The sequence below is a fragment of the Parasteatoda tepidariorum genome, chromosome 11, assembly GCF_982258835.1.
Source record: "Parasteatoda tepidariorum strain Cologne lab strain chromosome 11, Ptep-v5.0, whole genome shotgun sequence".
NCBI classification, from domain to species: domain Eukaryota; kingdom Metazoa; phylum Arthropoda; class Arachnida; order Araneae; family Theridiidae; genus Parasteatoda; species Parasteatoda tepidariorum.
The window spans coordinates 45,965,146-45,983,388 of NC_141765.1; the positions used below are offsets into that span (position 1 = coordinate 45,965,146).

Genomic DNA, 18,243 nt, shown 5'->3' on the forward strand with positions numbered 1-18,243 from the left:
AGTAAGGATTTTTTTGTCTTCTTAAATAATGTCATCAGACGCAGAGAGATATGGATTTTGTATTACGTGGGTAATTGATAACTTCTCTTTTTGTCATCTCAAAACTATTGCAAGTTCATATTTCACTGTCGAAAATATATGTCAGGGGCCATGGCAAATGACTTTATTTTCAAGTTCAAAGATGGAAAAAATTTGGTGTGATTTATGCAAATATCCAGGTATGGCGGATATTATTATTAATTTCAAAATAGAAATCATCGGGCCTAGTGGTCGCATTCTAGATGCTTGTGAAAACAAAAATGTAACTTTTAGTAGAGTTGATGGCTCAGACGGAGGAAAAGCAGTTGAAAGATCTCGTATAGTGCAGGACATTTTAGAAATGAATAAAGATACTCTGTCAATTCGTTGCTATATGTCTCGTGTAGAATCCATCGATGATAGTTCTTTGAATTGTTTTACTCGAACTAAGATAATTGTTAATCATCAAAGCCTTCAATTGAGATGGACAATACTTAACGAACTAAAAACACTGTTTGAGCCAGACGAGGAAAAAAGGGACATTACGACTGAATTCATTCAATTTCCAGATATGAATAAATATAAACTCTGTTTCGTCAATTCTAATGATGGCGTGGTAATAAGAATTATTGGTCACTGTGTTTCAAGTCAATGTGTCGAATGCAAAATTAGTTTGTTAGATGTCAATGGCTGCCAAGTACTCTCGATAAAAGACAGGCATCAGTTTTCAGAAGACGATGATGATGATTCGTGGATATTGCCTACATTTCTCACCTTCAATAATCTGAAAGTTAACCGAAGCAAATTTATTAAAAACGGAAGCATGTGTATTTTATGCGAATTATTTTGTTTTGGAGGTATAGAGTCGCAAGCAGTGTTTTATGGAAATCGCGAAATAAAATTGTTAGCTAATCACAGTGATAATGCTATTACTAACCACTCTTTACAGAGTGATATTCGAAATTTATTTTCTGATAAAAATTTCTGTGATATTAAAATCCGAGGGAATGATGGGATTGTAGAAGCTCACAAATCAATACTAATAGCTCGGTCTCCAGTATTTCATGCCATGTTCCAACAAGAAATGCTTGAAACGCAAACTGGGATAGTGGACATTCCAGAAGCCGATATTGACACTCTTAATTTTTTTGTGAATTTTCTCTATTCTGATACCTTGGAAAAAATAGATTATGATCGTCTTAAAAAATTATTAATCCTTGCCGATAAGTATGAAGTTCGTCGCCTGATTGAAATTTGCGCATCCTTCCTAAGGTGTGATATATCTGAGCGAAACGCTTGCGACATAGCATCACTTGCAAATATGTTCAACCATACAGACTTGAAATCTTTTGCTCTGGATTTTATTGTTGATCATCACACGGATATTTTCAACCAGCCAGATTGGTTACCGTGGACTAGGTATAACATGGAACTAGCGACCGAGGTATTTCAGAAATTGACGGAACAACAGAAAAATTTAAAAAGTTTTTTTGTTAAAATATGATCTATTTTCCATTTAAAAAAAACTAACACGTGGCTTAATACTCTCATTTTTAAAATTATAAAATATTTTGTTGGCCTCTCCTCTTAAATCTTTAATCTCAAATTTTTAAAACAGAAACTATTACTAAATTCTTAATATTAATTTATTTTTGTCTCAGATGAATGGCATAAAAATAATTATTTATTTAAAAATTACTGGTATACGAGGAGATTTTTAAAGTATTAAATTATTTAAAGGTATTAAATTATTTAATTGCAATATACGTACTAAGTTATTTCTTATTTTATTTATTGCGTGGTTGCTTTGAGTTGCACTCAAGTCAGGGTTCCATGATTTAAATCATCTTTATTTAATTCGTAGTTTAAATCAAGTTAAGTTTTTGAGTATAATCACTGATTTAAATCGAATCATTTTTTTAAAGATTCAGAAATTTATTATTTGGTCGATTAAATAGTTTTAAAGTTTATTGTGGATGTATTGCTGTGTTGATAAGTTTTATTTATAAAGTTAAATTTGTACTTGGTGTGTTATTAATTATAATACTTCTGAAATGACATTTAACAATTTTATAATTTCTTAGAACTTTTCTGAGCGGAAACAAAATTTAATGAAATTTTTTTTTACGCTAGTTACGTAAGGGATCACTGTTATTTCAATTTTTTATTTTTAAAATATTAAATTTTGTTATTTCTTTATTTAAGCTTGCTTTTCAGCTGTTGATAATGGCGCATTTACATTACATTTTCAATAATTTTAAATTGTTCATTTGCGAGTATTATGTATCAATGTCAGAAAAATTTTTGAAGTTATAATATGGTTTAAAATGTGATCTTATAATTCATTTTTGCTAATATTTCAATTTTTATGCATATAAAATTTTACCAAGCATTAAATAAATTTTTTTATAATATTTAAGAAGATGAGTTAAATCACCTTAAATTTACACTATCTTATTTTTAATATTTATTTTGTTCTTTCATTTCATTTATTGTCTTTTTTTAAGTTACATTTAAATAAATTATCTTATTCTCGCATCGTTTGATGTGTACACGTATATAACAAGTAGAATGCATTGTTATTCAATGAAATAAAAGATAATTTGTGTACCCAAGATTCAGTCTCCAATAATTTACATTTTGGTTTTACAATTGTCATACCTAAATTGCGAAAATAAATGGCGTAACAATATTTAAGTTAAATGTATCATTATTAGTTAAAATGAAAAAAAAAATTTGAAAAATATCTGTTTTATTTCTTTTTCATCGTTTTGCTGCTTTCATTTAGTGTATTGAAATATACAAGGCTTTGTTGCGACATTTGAAATATTCCTTAAAGGGAGTTAAAAAATAGCCTAGTCCAAAAGTGAAAATACAACTATTCTTAAAACGTTAAGTGTGTGAAAAGATCAGATTAAACCAGAATGAAATTTATTTCTTAATTTTATTCTTAATTTTTTTAACTGATAAACGATATACGTGTAGGCGCATTTCGAATCTTTTATTGTAGTGTATTACTATGTAAAACTCCTTTGTCTTTTTTCCTTTGTTCAGTTTTTAATTAAATATGCTGTTACTTTATGTAGGGGTCCTACACTGGATCAATCATAAAAGCTTTGTACCCAGTAGATATCCAAAATAGATCATCTCTGGTAGCGGTCTATGAACTGCTGGGTGTCTACTTTAACCAGCCTGTGAAGGGACCGAGGTCGTGCTGTATCAGGGCTAAAGAGAATAGAAGGGCTGGTTCACTCCTTTGAACAAACTCTCGCCGCGCCAATCCTCAGATTTTCTCTAGTGACGTCACTTTGGCGCAAAGTTCGCGCTTCTACTTCAAGAACAGAGCGTTCGGCCTTACTAGCTATAACTAATATTGAAGCATTTCTTTTTGTGACATATTCTAAGACATTTGTTATTTTCTATAATGCCTTTCCTCAGTTTTTGCAGTGAATTTACAAAAATGTAAAACTATTAACGAAATGCCAGTTTGCGCGATTGCAACTTGCAAAAATTCTGATAGAAAAACAAAAGGAAAAAATATAATTTTCCGCGTGTTCCCTAAAGTAAATGAACAACTATGTAAAGAATGAATTCCGAAATGACACAGTTAATATAAAACAGCAATGCGTTTTTTCTATCGTTAAGAACTTTTATAAAAATTCATTATCTAAATAGAAACCGCTTCGTGACTTCAAAAAGAAAGGCAGGTGAAAAAAATTAAAAAATGGATAAAGTCAAAGAAAATTAAAACGTAAATAAAAAGTATCAATAAAATATATAGTGTATAGTTGAAATTCTTCCTAATTTCATAACATATATTTTCTAATGTAGTTATTCTAAATATTTATGATTTTTTAAAAAATTATATTATCTTAATTTAAATATCTATAAATCTAAAATTTAAATATCTATAAGCAATTGTAAAATTTCTAATGTCATTATGAACCTAAATTATTATTTTGTTTCAGTAATTAGCGATTAAGGTTAATGTATCCTAATGATTAAGTATGAACAAATTGCTATTAACGGCATATTTTAAAATCAGGGATTCTAAATTTAACTCAACTTATTGTTATAAGAGAATATGTAGATAAAAAAGTGTCGATATATGCTTTCATTTTTCTTAATAATTAAAGTTAAAACTGAACTTTTTAAAATGAAGTATTTATAGTGTCATTTTCTCCAACTAGCAAAATATTTTTATAAGTTTAAAATGGTATTTTTTTAATATAATGGCCAAGAACTATGTTTATGAACAGAAATAATGTGTTAATTACGTAAAGTTTGAAAGCTAATAACCAGAAAAAGTCTAACTTACTTTTACAAAGAGAAAGATGCAAAGTTATCATAATATCTTTGCTTGCGATCTCCGAGATCTGTGGACACAGTGACGTCATGAGGAGGGAAATCGTAGCTTCAGCTCTCAGAGCGGAGTGAACTAGCCCTTCTATTCTCTTTAGCTCTGGTGCTGTATAGGTTCTCGCTAAATTGTTTTACTGTGAAGTGCTCAATTTTGCTGGCAGGTCGTCGGGCTACTAAAGAGGGAAGAGAAATCACCACTGCAGGGATCAAAATTGCAATATTTCTTCGGATCATCCTCGGGGTTGTTTCCCAGACCGTCACCCATTACCCATAGTGCTGTTTTAGACCAACGAAAGTACTGCTACTACTACTTTATGCAGGGTGTTCCATAATAACCCCCATAAATAAACATTTTCATAATCCTTGATCAAAATGAATTCAGTATAGGTCGCAAATTAATATTAAAGCGAGAAAAAGTGGCATCGAAATCTTATAAATCTCTTTTATGAGGGAAACTGGTAAGGAAACACCAAAACAGATTTAAAAAATGGATAAATTAGAAGATTCAAAAGATGAATGTAAATAAAAGTATAACTAAGCAATTGAAATAGTTTTAATGTTTTATATTCAGTCTTCCATATTAGTGAATGGACAGATATTTTTATGTCTTCCTTACTTAATAAATTTGGGACCCCTAATGTCTATATTTTTAACAAGAATTCAAAAATACATAAATGATGATCATTACATGGCGCGTTGTATATTGAAATTATGCATTCAATTTTCATTTTCAAAAAGGATATGCATGGGAAATAATGCAAAGCGCATTATTTCCCATGTTAGACGAGTTTTGATCAAAACCACAAACAAAAATATGCTTAAAGTAAGAAGTATTTATTTAGCTATAAATCAAGATAATTTTTGATGAGTTCAGGCATACTTAGAATAAGCATGAAGTTTCAGTTGCTGAAAAATAAAATTCAAATTATCAAAATGCAAGGTTTTAGTGGAGAAATCCTAAGTTAGTAATCCTAAGTTACATCCACATAATTGATTTTCTTTTTGATATTTTAAATATTTTTTTAGCATTTGAAACTTCATGGTTTACTCTAGGTTTGTCTGGACTAACTTTTTCTATACTTTGGATTTTAAATTAGTTATGGAGGCGACAGAATTTGCAACGAAAAGTTTCTCCCATGGTATGGCGTTCTCTTAAGATAAAAAACCTGATATTTATCAGCAGTCACTAAGAACTTTATTAAACTTTCAGTACTCGGTTCACTGACAGCTTCTGCACGCGCAAACTCTAAAACTTATTTAATCCATCCACTTCCACATCTTGAATGTTAACTTTTCCTGTCCAGAATTTGATCATTTTTGATCGAACACATCAATGATCGTATCGCGAGATTGAATTTGTGAGCAGGCAGAAGTTTGTCACCAACTCGCTCTCTAGCATGACAGAATTTCTTTTAAAAATGTTTTGTTAATCTTCTTGCAAAGTTAGAAAGCTGTAAATCTTGTATTCAATTCATATCGATATTTAATAGTAAGAAGAGTAGTCATGATCCCATAAGGCAAAGAAGAAAAGTAATGCATTTGACCTTCTGTGCAACTTGTTATTAAAAGTGAAAAATTCCATGAATTTCTAAGGGATCTCATTTAAAAAGTATGGCATATCGTGATTTAATAGTAAAAAAAACAGCGATCCCGTCATACAAAAATAAATATTTTTGAACTTCTGTAAAACTTTTTTTTTTCCTATTAAAAGTGGAAAATCCCATAGATTTCTATTTAATAAAAAAAAAAAATATGACAAGCATTATTTGAATCTATTTCAAATCTTTCAAAATTTAATGCAAAAAAACAAAAACAAGATATAACCCTGAATATCTTTGGCTCTAATGATCAGATTTTCGCGTACTGCAAGTAAGTATTTGTGGTGACGCTGTTGTTGGTCACCATTCTTATCATATAGTGGAAAATATCTTCATTTATTGATCTTTCTGGCCGTTAATAAATGGATGAAACAAAATGATCGTCGCCAGGAAATTAATGAAAATCGTAGTAAAAAAATTGAGTTTTTAAGCAATAATTCGTAAAGATTAGAAACAATGGCCATTATATAACGTTACAAATCATCAAAATAAATCCATGAAAGGGATCAAGAAAACACAATCTCGATATTGAGAAGTTTTGTAAGCAGTCTTATTAAAATGAAATTTTTTTTAAAAAACGGTTAGGATGGCTGGGACAGAACTCCTAGTCGCCACAAATTTTAAAATGTAAAGGGAAAGCAATCGTTCCCAACGGACCAACAGATCTAAATTTGGCGATTTATTAAAATATAACCTAGCCAAAACAAAGCCGATTTCGAGGTCTGAGTGATTGGGTATAATAACTTTTCAGGTGATCTCTTCATATTCAGAACTCTAAACGATGAAAGAGTTTTTAAATATCTAAATTTATACTGCATAAATTTAATACCACTATTATAAATTTATAGCATTCATGACAACCTTGTAAAAACAACTGTAGACATATATATATTTTTTTTTCAAATACACTATTTTAGAAAATGCTCGAAGTAATTTAGAAATGGACTACATCACATTACGAATTTATTTGGATACACTAGTTTTTTTTTCTTTCTGAAAAACGAACAATTTTCATTTAAAAACGAAATCAAATGCTGCGTCTGTTTTCTTAAAAATCTATGTCCGTTTTCTTAAGCACCCATTTTGAATTGTGTTTTGTATAAAAAGCTCAACGATAATCGCTATTTCCTGACGATAAACCACCATATTAAAATTTCAATATCGTACTATTTGTCCGGCTTTGCAATGGATACTAAGCACATTTAAGTTGCATAAACTTTATCGAGTAACCTTTCAGCAGTTTACTATAGGGCAAAAAGTTATCGAAATCCAAGAATCGCATAAATTCTCGTCTTTTAGGAAGAATAAAAACTTACTATAGTTTTCTATGATCATAGAAAAATTTTAAAAGTGGTATTAAAATTATTTCATTTCTATCCTCTTTGTCAAGAATGTTCATTCGATATTACAACTAATAAAAATAGTTAAAAAGATATATTTACAGTACTACAATAACTTGGAGGAAAAATAAATAAATTGCAGTTGTAGCTACAGCGAACATGTTTGCGCTAGTTTTGATTAAATGCTATCAATCACTGCTTTAAATTTTATTCAAAACAGCCAATTTTATTTTGTATTTTATTGTAAAAACTACTCTCATGCAGTTTGTTGACATTGAATTTAATTTCTAACAAACGCTGCGATTAGTAAAACCTGGGGTCAGGGAACAAATTCAACTATTAAAACTTGAATTCAAGCCTGTTACAAGAGATGTTTTTCTTTCTTTTTTCTTCTGAAATCTAAAATTTATATTGTTTTTTATTCACAATATAAATAAAATTTAATTTAGCATTTAAACTGTTCTGTATGTAAAAAAAGTGCACAGCTGTTGTATTATTGAACAGTATAATGGAGGAGAAAGTTATTTAATAAATTAATAAAATAAATAAATAAACGAATTTTTCAAAAAAAAAAATGATTCAGATGATGAAATTTACAATAGAACATTGGGTCGCAAATCACGCATTGAGTTGGAAAAAATCGTGAAACACGATTATAAATCAAATAGCATACAAGCAATTTATTACTGCATGCTTTTTGGTAAATTTTCACCCTTTTGATATTTTTCTTCACCTCTCTGAACTTCACAATTGAATTTTGGATTGAATTTTTATTAGAAAAAAATATATAATATTCATTGTTTTTGCCTTCATTTGTTTTTCTATTTCTCAACGAGTACGAAAAATACTCGTTGTTTTAACTATAACCCTTTTGTGATAAACAATTATCTACTGTCATTAAACTTATCTAATGACTTTATTTTGCGATTTACGATGATTGTCACTTAAAATTGTTTTCCTAAAATGTGAAATAATCTGTGAGAGTTTTACTTTTAAACTGATTTACTTTCTGATGCAAACCAACTGTTAACAAAGTTTGGGAATCTGTGATGAGCTAACTTTGTCAAACAATCGAACACCACATGACTGATAAGAACTCGTCACAAAGCGAAGTTCATTGTGGGCGGGTTAACACTGTTGTTAAGTTGACAATCAAAAATAAGTCTTTTCTTCAAAATATTCTTACAACAATGAATAAATTATTCTCTTATTTGTTTATTTTTTGTTTTAATAATTCGGAAGTAATGTTTTCTTGACAGTATTCATAAATCAGGTATGTATTTTAGACTAACTTATTCTTCATATAGCTTTTTTAGATACATATGGAAACTTTCCTTTAAATTCATTACAGCGAAGGCTTGTTTATCAATATTTTTTGTAAAACATACTTGTCAAAGGACTTTGCGCAAATCTTATGGGAATTAATTCTCTGTTAAATAAGCTGAACATTTAATATGTTGTAATTAGTAATATGTTGTAGACGACATTCTGAGCAAAATTTAAAAGCGCAAAAATTGATAGTTTTCGAGATTTCTCTAACATAAGAATAAGAGATATAAGCAATGGTCACTGTGGACTGTGGTGCTTGAAGCGAGTAGCATTGGCTTAGGTGAATGTGAAGAAAAATAATGCTAGCTACTCATTTAGCATTGGACGTTCTAATGAGCTACTAGCTTTTTCAATACTTAAAATAACTTTCAATAATTATTTAAAAGTTTATTATTCATTATTATTTAGTTTATTATTAATGCTAATATCATGACGTACTTAGAGAATTGAGAAATACTATTTATGGTTTGATGTGTCATAACTCAGAAACTATAAATTTTTGGATTTGGTGTCAATGAGAGCTGCAACACATTTAATTTTCAGACAATTTGACAGAGATTGAATGTGAAGAAAAATAATGCTAGCTACTCATTTAGCATTGGACGTTCTAATGAGCTACTAGCTTTTTCAATACTTAAAATAACTTTCAATAATTATTTAAAAGTTTATTATTCATTATTATTTAGTTTATTATTAATGCTAATATCATGACGTACTTAGAGAATTGAGAAATACTATTTATGGTTTGATGTGTCATAACTCAGAAACTATAAATTTTTGGATTTGGTGTCAATGAGAGCTGCAACATATTTAATTTTCAGACAATTTGACAGAGATTGAATGTGAAGAAAAATAATGCTAGCTACTCATTTAGCATTGGACGTTCTAATGAGCTACTAGCTTTTTCAATACTTAAAATAACTTTCAATAATTATTTAAAAGTTTATTATTCATTATTATTTAGTTTATTATTAATGCTAATATCATGGCGTACTTAGAGAATTGAGAAATACTATTTATGGTTTGATGTGTCATAACTCAGAAACTATAAATTTTTGGATTTGGTGTCAATGAGAGCTGCAACACATTTAATTTTCAGACAATTTGACAGAGATTGAATGTGAAGAAAAATAATGCTAGCTACTCATTTAGCATTGGGCGTTCTAATGAGCTACTAGCTTTTTCAATACTTAAAATAACTTTCAATAATTATTTAAAAGTTTATTATTCATTATTATTTAGTTTATTATTAATGCTAATATCATGACGTACTTAGAGAATTGAGAAATACTATTTATGGTTTGATGTGTCATAACTCAGAAACTATAAATTTTTGGATTTGGTGTCAATGAGAGCTGCAACATATTTAATTTTCAGACAATTTGACAGAGATTGAATGTGAAGAAAAATAATGCTAGCTACTCATTTAGCATTGGACGTTCTAATGAGCTACTAGCTTTTTCAATACTTAAAATAACTTTCAATAATTATTTAAAAGTTTATTATTCATTATTATTTAGTTTATTATTAATGCTAATATCATGACGTACTTAGAGAATTGAGAAATACTATTTATGGTTTGATGTGTCATAACTCAGAAACTATAAATTTTTGGATTTGGTGTCAATGAGAGCTACAACATATTTAATTTTCAGACAATTTGACAGAGAATTAATTTCTCTAAGATTTGTGCGAGGTCCTTTATTATTTTCCCTCTTTTTTTAATTTTATATTTATTGAGTGTCCTTTAATCATCGAACTCAATATATATTTTTAGAGTTCTTATCAGACGTGGAGTAAAAAAATACCCACATTAGAGGTCTCATATTAATATTAAAGCTAAAAAAAAATGCTATCTAAATATGACTTTCCATTGAGGTAAACGAGATTGAAAACCTTCAAATCTGTTTCATTGCGCGAGGCAGAGATGGATTGAATGAAGATCATTAGAAATCCTTTTACATTTCAACTGGCCATCAAACAGGTTTTGATGTTCTTAATCGCGTCTTTCTTACTTGTGATTCTTGAATGTTTTGTGTTTCTTGAGAAAATAAAACAGAGGTGTCAAACTTTCCAATTTTTAATAAGTTTTATTTTTTTAAAATTAATGATGCTTTAAATAAAAATCAGGGCTCGCGCTAAGGACTTCAAATTATTAGCCTGTAAATTAGCCAAATATCAAAACTATTAGCCAAATTCTTAGCCAAAGGCAAAACTTAACACTTTTTTAAGATTGATTTTATTCCGTAAAAACTTTAAATCAAAATACAAATTTACAATAAATTCAATTATTTTATAAAATTCAAATTCACATCAGGAGTAAATGAGCAATGAATGGCAAATAAAAATAGGAATAGGTTTGGGTTAATTTCTGATAGACAATTAAAAGCTGCAATATAAGCAACATTATATTGTAGTCACATTATTGATATAATATTGTCCCAAGAAAATATATTTTACTTAGGAAAGAATTTTGCCATGCGATATCGCGTGATCCTGCAACGTACATATTAATCTATATTTTACTGTAGTTAGTGTCGTGCTTACGTAATCTCCCTCGTTGCTTATACTTACAGTATCTGGACTTAATATAATTCTAATTGATTATGAGACGTATCTAACAAAAGTCACAGTAATCGAATAAAAAATACAAGATTTGTTCAAAAAAAAAAAAAAAAAACATTCGCTAATTCTTGCGACAGAAAACCTTTTTTTCGCCGAATTTACGATATTATCGCATTTGGCTAGGTGGTGAATATTTAGCGCGGGCCCTGATAATGATTACCACAAAATAATTACTTTCAATATATACAGGGTTATCTGTAAAAACCACCTTTTTCTTTACATATTTTAATCGTGTAATTAAGAAGCCGTGGTGGCTTATGTGATAGAGCGTCCAAAACTCGTCAGTTCGGTTTCAGTCAAACCGGTTTACCATTGGGGTAAACCGGTTTGAATCCCAGTGATGGCTGGTTGATACGAATTCTGCACCCGGCTAGTACTGACCACAGTGCTGACGTAAAATATCCTCAGTGGTATCTGGATCATGGGTGAGAGTTACCTTGCCGTCAGGCTAACCGTGGGAGATTTTCGTGGTTTTTTCTCTCCATGTAATGCAGATGCGTGCTAGCTCCATCAAAAAGTCCACCACGAAGGCAAATTTCTCCCAATACTTGATCCAGGAGTTCCCTTGTCTTCTGGAGTGGATTCAAAATCATAAGGCTACGGAGTTGAACATTAGTAGCCGCAAAACCCAAAGCATTGGGTCGGCTATTCAACGAAGGTTATAAAATAAAATCGTGAACTTAAAATCATACTATAGTGCAATCAAATATAAGAAATATGATTGTGGGATTTAACTTAGCTATCTATTAAGGTTTTAACAAATGTATCTAACAGGCAGTTCCAAAATTTCTAGCAATGTCGTTGTAAGCTGCTCATTTTGTAGAGTTATTAAATTTCATCTCTAATTTCTTTATTAATTATATTTTCTGTCTTTATTAATAATTTTTATTTAATGCCTTCATTAATAATTCTTTTTTATAAATTTGTTAGTTTTTATTCTGTTTGTATCACCATAAAAACTAATTCAAGTCATAGGATTTAGTAGAAAACAAAAAATAATGAGGATATTTTTCTGTACTAATTATTACTATATTATCAAATTTATTTTCGCTCGCCCTTTTCATTCGGTAAAAATGTCAGATAAGCAAGAAATGCATACCAAAGTCATTGCATGATGCAATCAATTAATGGCGCATTATCAAATTAGGTTGTTATCATATTCAATAGAAAATTTAAAATGCATTATGATACTATTTCGAACAAAGAAGCGTGTCGTAGTATCAGTTTCACTTATACCAGGTAATTATTTTCTAAATCAAAAATTTTTTTTTCACAAAAAGTATTTATGTGCTTTATAAAATAAATGTTTCATTGGAATTATTTCGAATAAAATTTTCAGTTGAACGATTTCAATTATGCTTCAGCATCGGAGATTGTCCACTGAGAGAAAAAGAGTGGTCAAGACTACCAGAATATGCTAAAATTTTCCGTCTCTGGCTCTATGGGAACACTAGAAAGCTGATTAATTTTTACCGAAGCGTTTTGGTAATTAATTTGGTAAAGTTAGCTATGAAATATGGTTTCATAATATATGATACAAATTTGGTAATTTTATAATGATACCTTAGACCATGGTATAAAAACCATTTATTCTGTTAAATTTACTTTTCAGTTTTGTAGTTTTTACTAAACTTGTGGTAATAAGAATTATAATTTGGAGAAACAGAATTTCCTGTTAACCGTTATCATATGAACAGAAAAACTACTAAATAAATGGCTTAAATACAGCATATTTTGATTCCGTAACCAGAATTTTTTTCTTTTTGCTGGAAATTTCGCTACCTTACAGTAGGGTAATTTTAGCAGAATTTTTTTCTCCGTGCTATTACGATGATGCTAAAAATTTATCTTAAAATAAATGGCACAAGAAACAACGATGTTAATCAAAACTCTTTGCGAAAAAAAGATAATTGTTGTATTGTCTAACCAACTTTAAAAAAAAATGCTTGTTGCAGAATTGCATTGGTAGAATTTTTTTTTAGAAAAGACAAATAGAGAATCTAAAGGAAAGATGCTTCTTAAATATTCTAATTGATTGAGGCAGAAAATATTTCACAAAATAATACTAAATTGTCAACAAGGCACAAAAACACACTTTTTCTGAATAAACATAACTTTTTTTTTTCATTGGATTCAGATTTATTTGGGGGTAGAATTGTAGTTTACGGATTAGTGTCCCATGAATCTATTCATAAAGGCAGTTGAAATTTAAAACATTTTAATATTTGTTTTACTTTTTTATATTTGTTTTACTTTTTAACTACATTTCACCATATTTCAAGAACTGTTCGTTTCAATCAAAATAAATAAATAAATTAATTAATTCCTAATCCTAAGAATTATCCCATTTATCCTAAAACAATTCCTTGAAAAAAAGAAATTGCAATAATTATTTATTACTTTTGATTTCTTAATTTAATAATAGTCGAAATGTTTTTGAATTGTGATGTTTACAAATTTTTACACCCTTTCCTATTGTGTTATTGTTATTTCTTTTAAATAATTATTTTTCGAGCAATATTCTGCCTATTCCACTCACTTTTGGATTTTGCCATTGAAAACTGGTTTAAAAATATGTAAAGGTTTGTAATTATTGCAATTCACAGCTTTTTGACCCCTATTAATCTAAACAATAATGATAAATAATTAATTTCGGGGTCTAATTATCTTTGGATAAACAAGTTTTATCGAATGAAATTTTTTTATGGTGTATAGTTGCTACCATTTTTGGTGTTGAGGTAAATTAAAAGTTTTTACAATGCCTGTAGTCACAGTTTTTGTTTACTTCTTCACTGTTATAAGTTTTACTTCTTAATTTATTCAGTTTTTGTTTGTTTGTTTACAGACAATACATATTTCTTTAAGCATTAAAATCACCTTATAGCTCGAATGTGAAAACATTTCGTTTCAAAAACAAGCACCTTTTTAATAATATATTCTCACTAACTCGTTCGAGCAATTATTATTTTGCTAATTTTATATATTTCTTTGAGGTTCTGTACTTAAAAATGTATTTATATTTATCTCATCACCAAAAATGGTGGCAACTATACTCCAATTTGTTTTACAGTGTAATTGTGTTCAAAGGTTTTTGATTTTGTCAAATAGTTCCAGAAATATGGCAAAATACACAGGTAAACTGAACACTATGAGGTGTCAGTTTTTGACCACTCTCCAGACTAAATTAACGTACTTGATCATCAATTTGCTTTAGCTTATTGCAAAATTTCCATCAGGAATATTTCAATTAAAATAAGATTAACAAATATTATCTTCTTTGAATATAAATTGCAATTATATATTTTTTTCAGGTGATTTTTCAAAATGCCTCACGAAAGAAAAAAAGAACACAAGGGCAGCCAGCAAGCAACTGCCGATGATTCTGTTACTTGGTGGCAGAAATTCCATTTCAGTGGCAAAGTAATCATGTGCAGTGTTTTCTTTGGCCTAGGTCTTGTACTTGTAGGAGGTTTATTATTAGCTATTGGGGATCACCATGATGATGAAAACGGAAATTTAAATGAAGTACAAAACAAAGCACCGATGTCTATAGTTGGTCCAATTATTATGGGTATAGGAAGTTTTACCGTATTTGTTGGAATTATAATGTGCTTATTTGAAACAAACATATGTCGTAAAAGACAACCTGATTCTACACCACTTATAGATGAGCAAAATCCACAAGCAACTTCAAGGAACTCTGATGCATCATCTATACCTTCAACATCTCAAAAACGAGAAAAACATCGTCACCATAAGAAATCTTCCTCTCCAAGAAAACACAAGGGTTTGAAAAAATCGGAACAAAATTCTCCATCTTCTATGCCAATTGATATGCATAGAAGCCTTTCTAGGGATCTTACGTCTAGTGATAAATTTTTAACACCACCTAGTTCCTTGGCTAACGAGCATCAAATGCTTCAACCTACTTGTTCTGATGCAGAAAACCAAACATCTGCTTCCTTATTGAAATCTTTTACGAGTTCTGGAAAATCTTGGAACACAAGTACAGAATTTCAAACACCCGCTTCCTCTCTTCAAGACAGCTCTGGGTCTTTTATGGACCAAAATAGTGCTTTGGGAATTTCACCAGAGCATAAAGTGCTTAATAATGATAGACTCAAGACCTTGAAGCATGAGTTTTTAACACCAAAAAATTCTAGTGCTGAAATTATTGACGAAGAATCAAGTCCCCCAAAAGGAGCAATTTTGAAAAATACACACCAGGCACATAGTGATGATAATGTAAAATCAAAAGAGCTTGATAATGATATTTCCGATAGGCTTGATGTTTTAAATCATGATTTTGTAACGCCTATGAATTCCTATGTTGATCAGCCTAATGTTTCTGCACCAAAATGGGATGTATCAAAAGAAGATGCCACTCAAATAGTCGCAAATATTGAGGAAAACGCTGATGTCGAAAAATCTTTTACAGAAAAGACAACAGAAAACAAAGAAGGAAAACCAGTTGATATGAATGACGAAACTCGTACTCTTCACCCAAATGCAATATCTAAGGATGTAATATCAGATGATTTGAAAGCTTCTGATACGACATCGGATTCCACTTTAACTACTGAAAATATTTCAAATATAAGTAATGATGTTGTATCATAGCATCAGATTTTCAACAAAAAAAAAAACAAAAAAAAACATACTGCTGTAAGTCAAATATAGTTAATCTTCAATGTAAGCAAATTGAATGATTCTCGTGGTACATATTGTTTTTTTGAAAATAGTGTAAAACAAATTTTAGAAAGAGTTAGTCACCTTAAGATCTTATTAGGTTGATATTGAACAAAACATAAGTTTTTTAAAAACCAAGATTTATTTTAAATTTTCTACGAAATAAGTCAAGCAACTAAAGTTCTACGGAAAAGGATACACTTTATTGTTTCACTTTATTTAAAGTTATAAAATGTGATGTGATTTGCCTCTTACTTCAGTTTGTGATTTGGACAATGATCTGAATGTGTTTATATTGATCTGAAAGAATCTTAAAATATTTTCTTTATGATGTGTTATTTTAACAAATAAATTTGATATTCATTTGTCACAAATTGAAAATTCTTGAAATTTTTTTTAAAGTGCGTCTTTTTAAATGTATAAAACTGTAGAAATGTCACATTTTGATACATGTACCGTTTGATGTCTGTTATATATAAATTCCGTTTGAAACATTATTGGTGTAAAGTGTTTGTAAACAAGAGAAAGTTTGATTCTTGTAACTTCTGTAAGTGTTTTGAATACAAAAATTTCCTCGTACTATGACTTTTTGCTCATTTCATATGCTTGAAACTCATTGTTTTAATTTCCAATTTTTGATTTATCAATTTTCTTTTTAAAATTTGCATCCAGTTTGTTGATCTTCTTAGCGTTATATTAATGTTTCAAAATTTAAGGAGCCATTGAATAAACTTCAATGGTTTATTAAATTCAAAATTTCAGGAAGTATTGAATAAAATTCAATGATTCATTAAATTAATTAATTATCAACAGTTTTTTAATAGGTTAAGTATTTTTTTCTTCTTTTTTTTAAAAAAATGGTTTTGCTGAAACTATTTCATTAGCTTGTTAAAAAAATTTTTGAGAGTTTTTTTAATTGTTTAATTAGCTTCCAATCGATAATACTTTCTTAAAAAGCAATATAAAGCAAACTTTAAATCTAACAAATTACAAAATTCTTAAAATTAATGAAACTAATTATAAAATGTTATCAAATTCTGCGGAAAAAAATTTATTATAAAATAGCATTAAAAAGGTAAATATGTTTCAGATATTTTCAGAATTTTTTATAATTCAAAATGTTAGTCGCTAACTTTAAAGGTTTTACGCTGAAATGTTTTCCAAAGTTAAATAAATTCAAATAATTATGTTTTGATGTATGCTCTTCTTGTAATAAGCATCAGTTTGAAAAATATTAAACCTTTTCTGAATGAGGTACCTATTTTCATTCCTATTAATAAGTAATATCTTTTTTTTACATCATTGCTACTCTTCGCTAAAAAGAAACAGATGAATTTTGCTTTTGAATTTGAAGAGCAGTTTATTACAATGAAAAAACAATTCTTTCCACATAATTGTTCTATTTTTGCACATTAAAGTAGATAAATGAATATTTCTCGATTATAATGTATAATACATTTAGAAAGTAATAAAAAATACTTAATAACACAGCTTAACGATCAATGTTAACGTTTTGAACCAAAGTAGCACAGTTTTATCTATCAAACTAACGTCGAAAATAATAAAATTGTTTTTGTTTCCTTTAAAAATAACAAAAAAGAAAAAATGACATGGAAAACAGAAAAAGGCCATTAAAAATGGCCTAATACCTGCTATCGTTACTTAATACACCCCTTTTTCAATTAATTAAGCTTACTCGATGAACCGAAACAAAAAATAGTTTAAAGGTCGAGGGTAACGTTATTGTGAGAATGGAAGAGTTTTTAAAGAAAAAGTATAGATTTGATTCTCATTTTTATTCTCATTTTCTTAAGAATCACTTTTTAGTGTGATATTTGTCTATATCTTTCTAATATTATTATTTAAAAATTGCTTTACATATTACGAGTAGTTTTCAGTGTACGAAAAAACTCCTTTCAACTACAACCCATTTAACTAAGAACCAACTAATCAATTCACTTTTTAGTATGAAATTTGTCTATATCTTTCTAATATTGTTATTTAAAAATTACTTTACATATTACGAGTAGTTTTCAGTGTACGAAAAAAATCCTTTCAACTACAACCCATTTAACTAAGAACCAACTAATCAATTCACTTTTTAGTATGAAATTTGTCTATATCTTTCTAATATTGTTATTTAAAAATTGCTTTACATATTACGAGTAGTTTTCAGTGTACGAAAAAAATCCTTTCAACTACAACCCATTTAACTAAGAACCAACTAATCAATTCACTTTTTAGTATGAAATTTGTCTATATCTTTCTAATATTGTTATTTA

General features: G+C 28.9%; 2 protein-coding genes across 3 annotated transcripts; both read left to right on the plus strand.

The window, feature by feature from the left end:
- The first annotated feature begins 220 nt into the window (after positions 1 to 220).
- On the plus strand, positions 221 to 3,129 carry LOC107445714 (speckle-type POZ protein B). The gene is made up of 2 exons (XM_016060182.4): positions 221 to 1,462; positions 3,073 to 3,129. The coding sequence occupies exons 1-2, from the start codon at positions 221 to 223 to the stop codon at positions 3,127 to 3,129; spliced, it is 1,299 nt and encodes a 432-aa protein (XP_015915668.4).
- A 5,127-nt stretch (positions 3,130 to 8,256) lies between these two features.
- LOC107445724 (uncharacterized) lies at positions 8,257 to 16,541 on the plus strand. Of its 2 annotated transcripts, none has more exons than XM_016060193.4 (2): positions 8,257 to 8,591; positions 14,584 to 16,541. In XM_016060193.4, the coding sequence occupies exon 2, from the start codon at positions 14,597 to 14,599 to the stop codon at positions 15,890 to 15,892; it is 1,296 nt and encodes a 431-aa protein (XP_015915679.1). In that variant the 5' UTR covers positions 8,257 to 8,591; positions 14,584 to 14,596; the 3' UTR covers positions 15,893 to 16,541. The 2 variants fall into 2 exon arrangements, with proteins under 2 accessions (XP_015915679.1, XP_087011628.1); XM_087155502.1 differs by lacking the exon at positions 8,257 to 8,591 and adding an exon at positions 12,424 to 12,511.
- Positions 16,542 to 18,243: the final 1,702 nt, after the last annotated feature.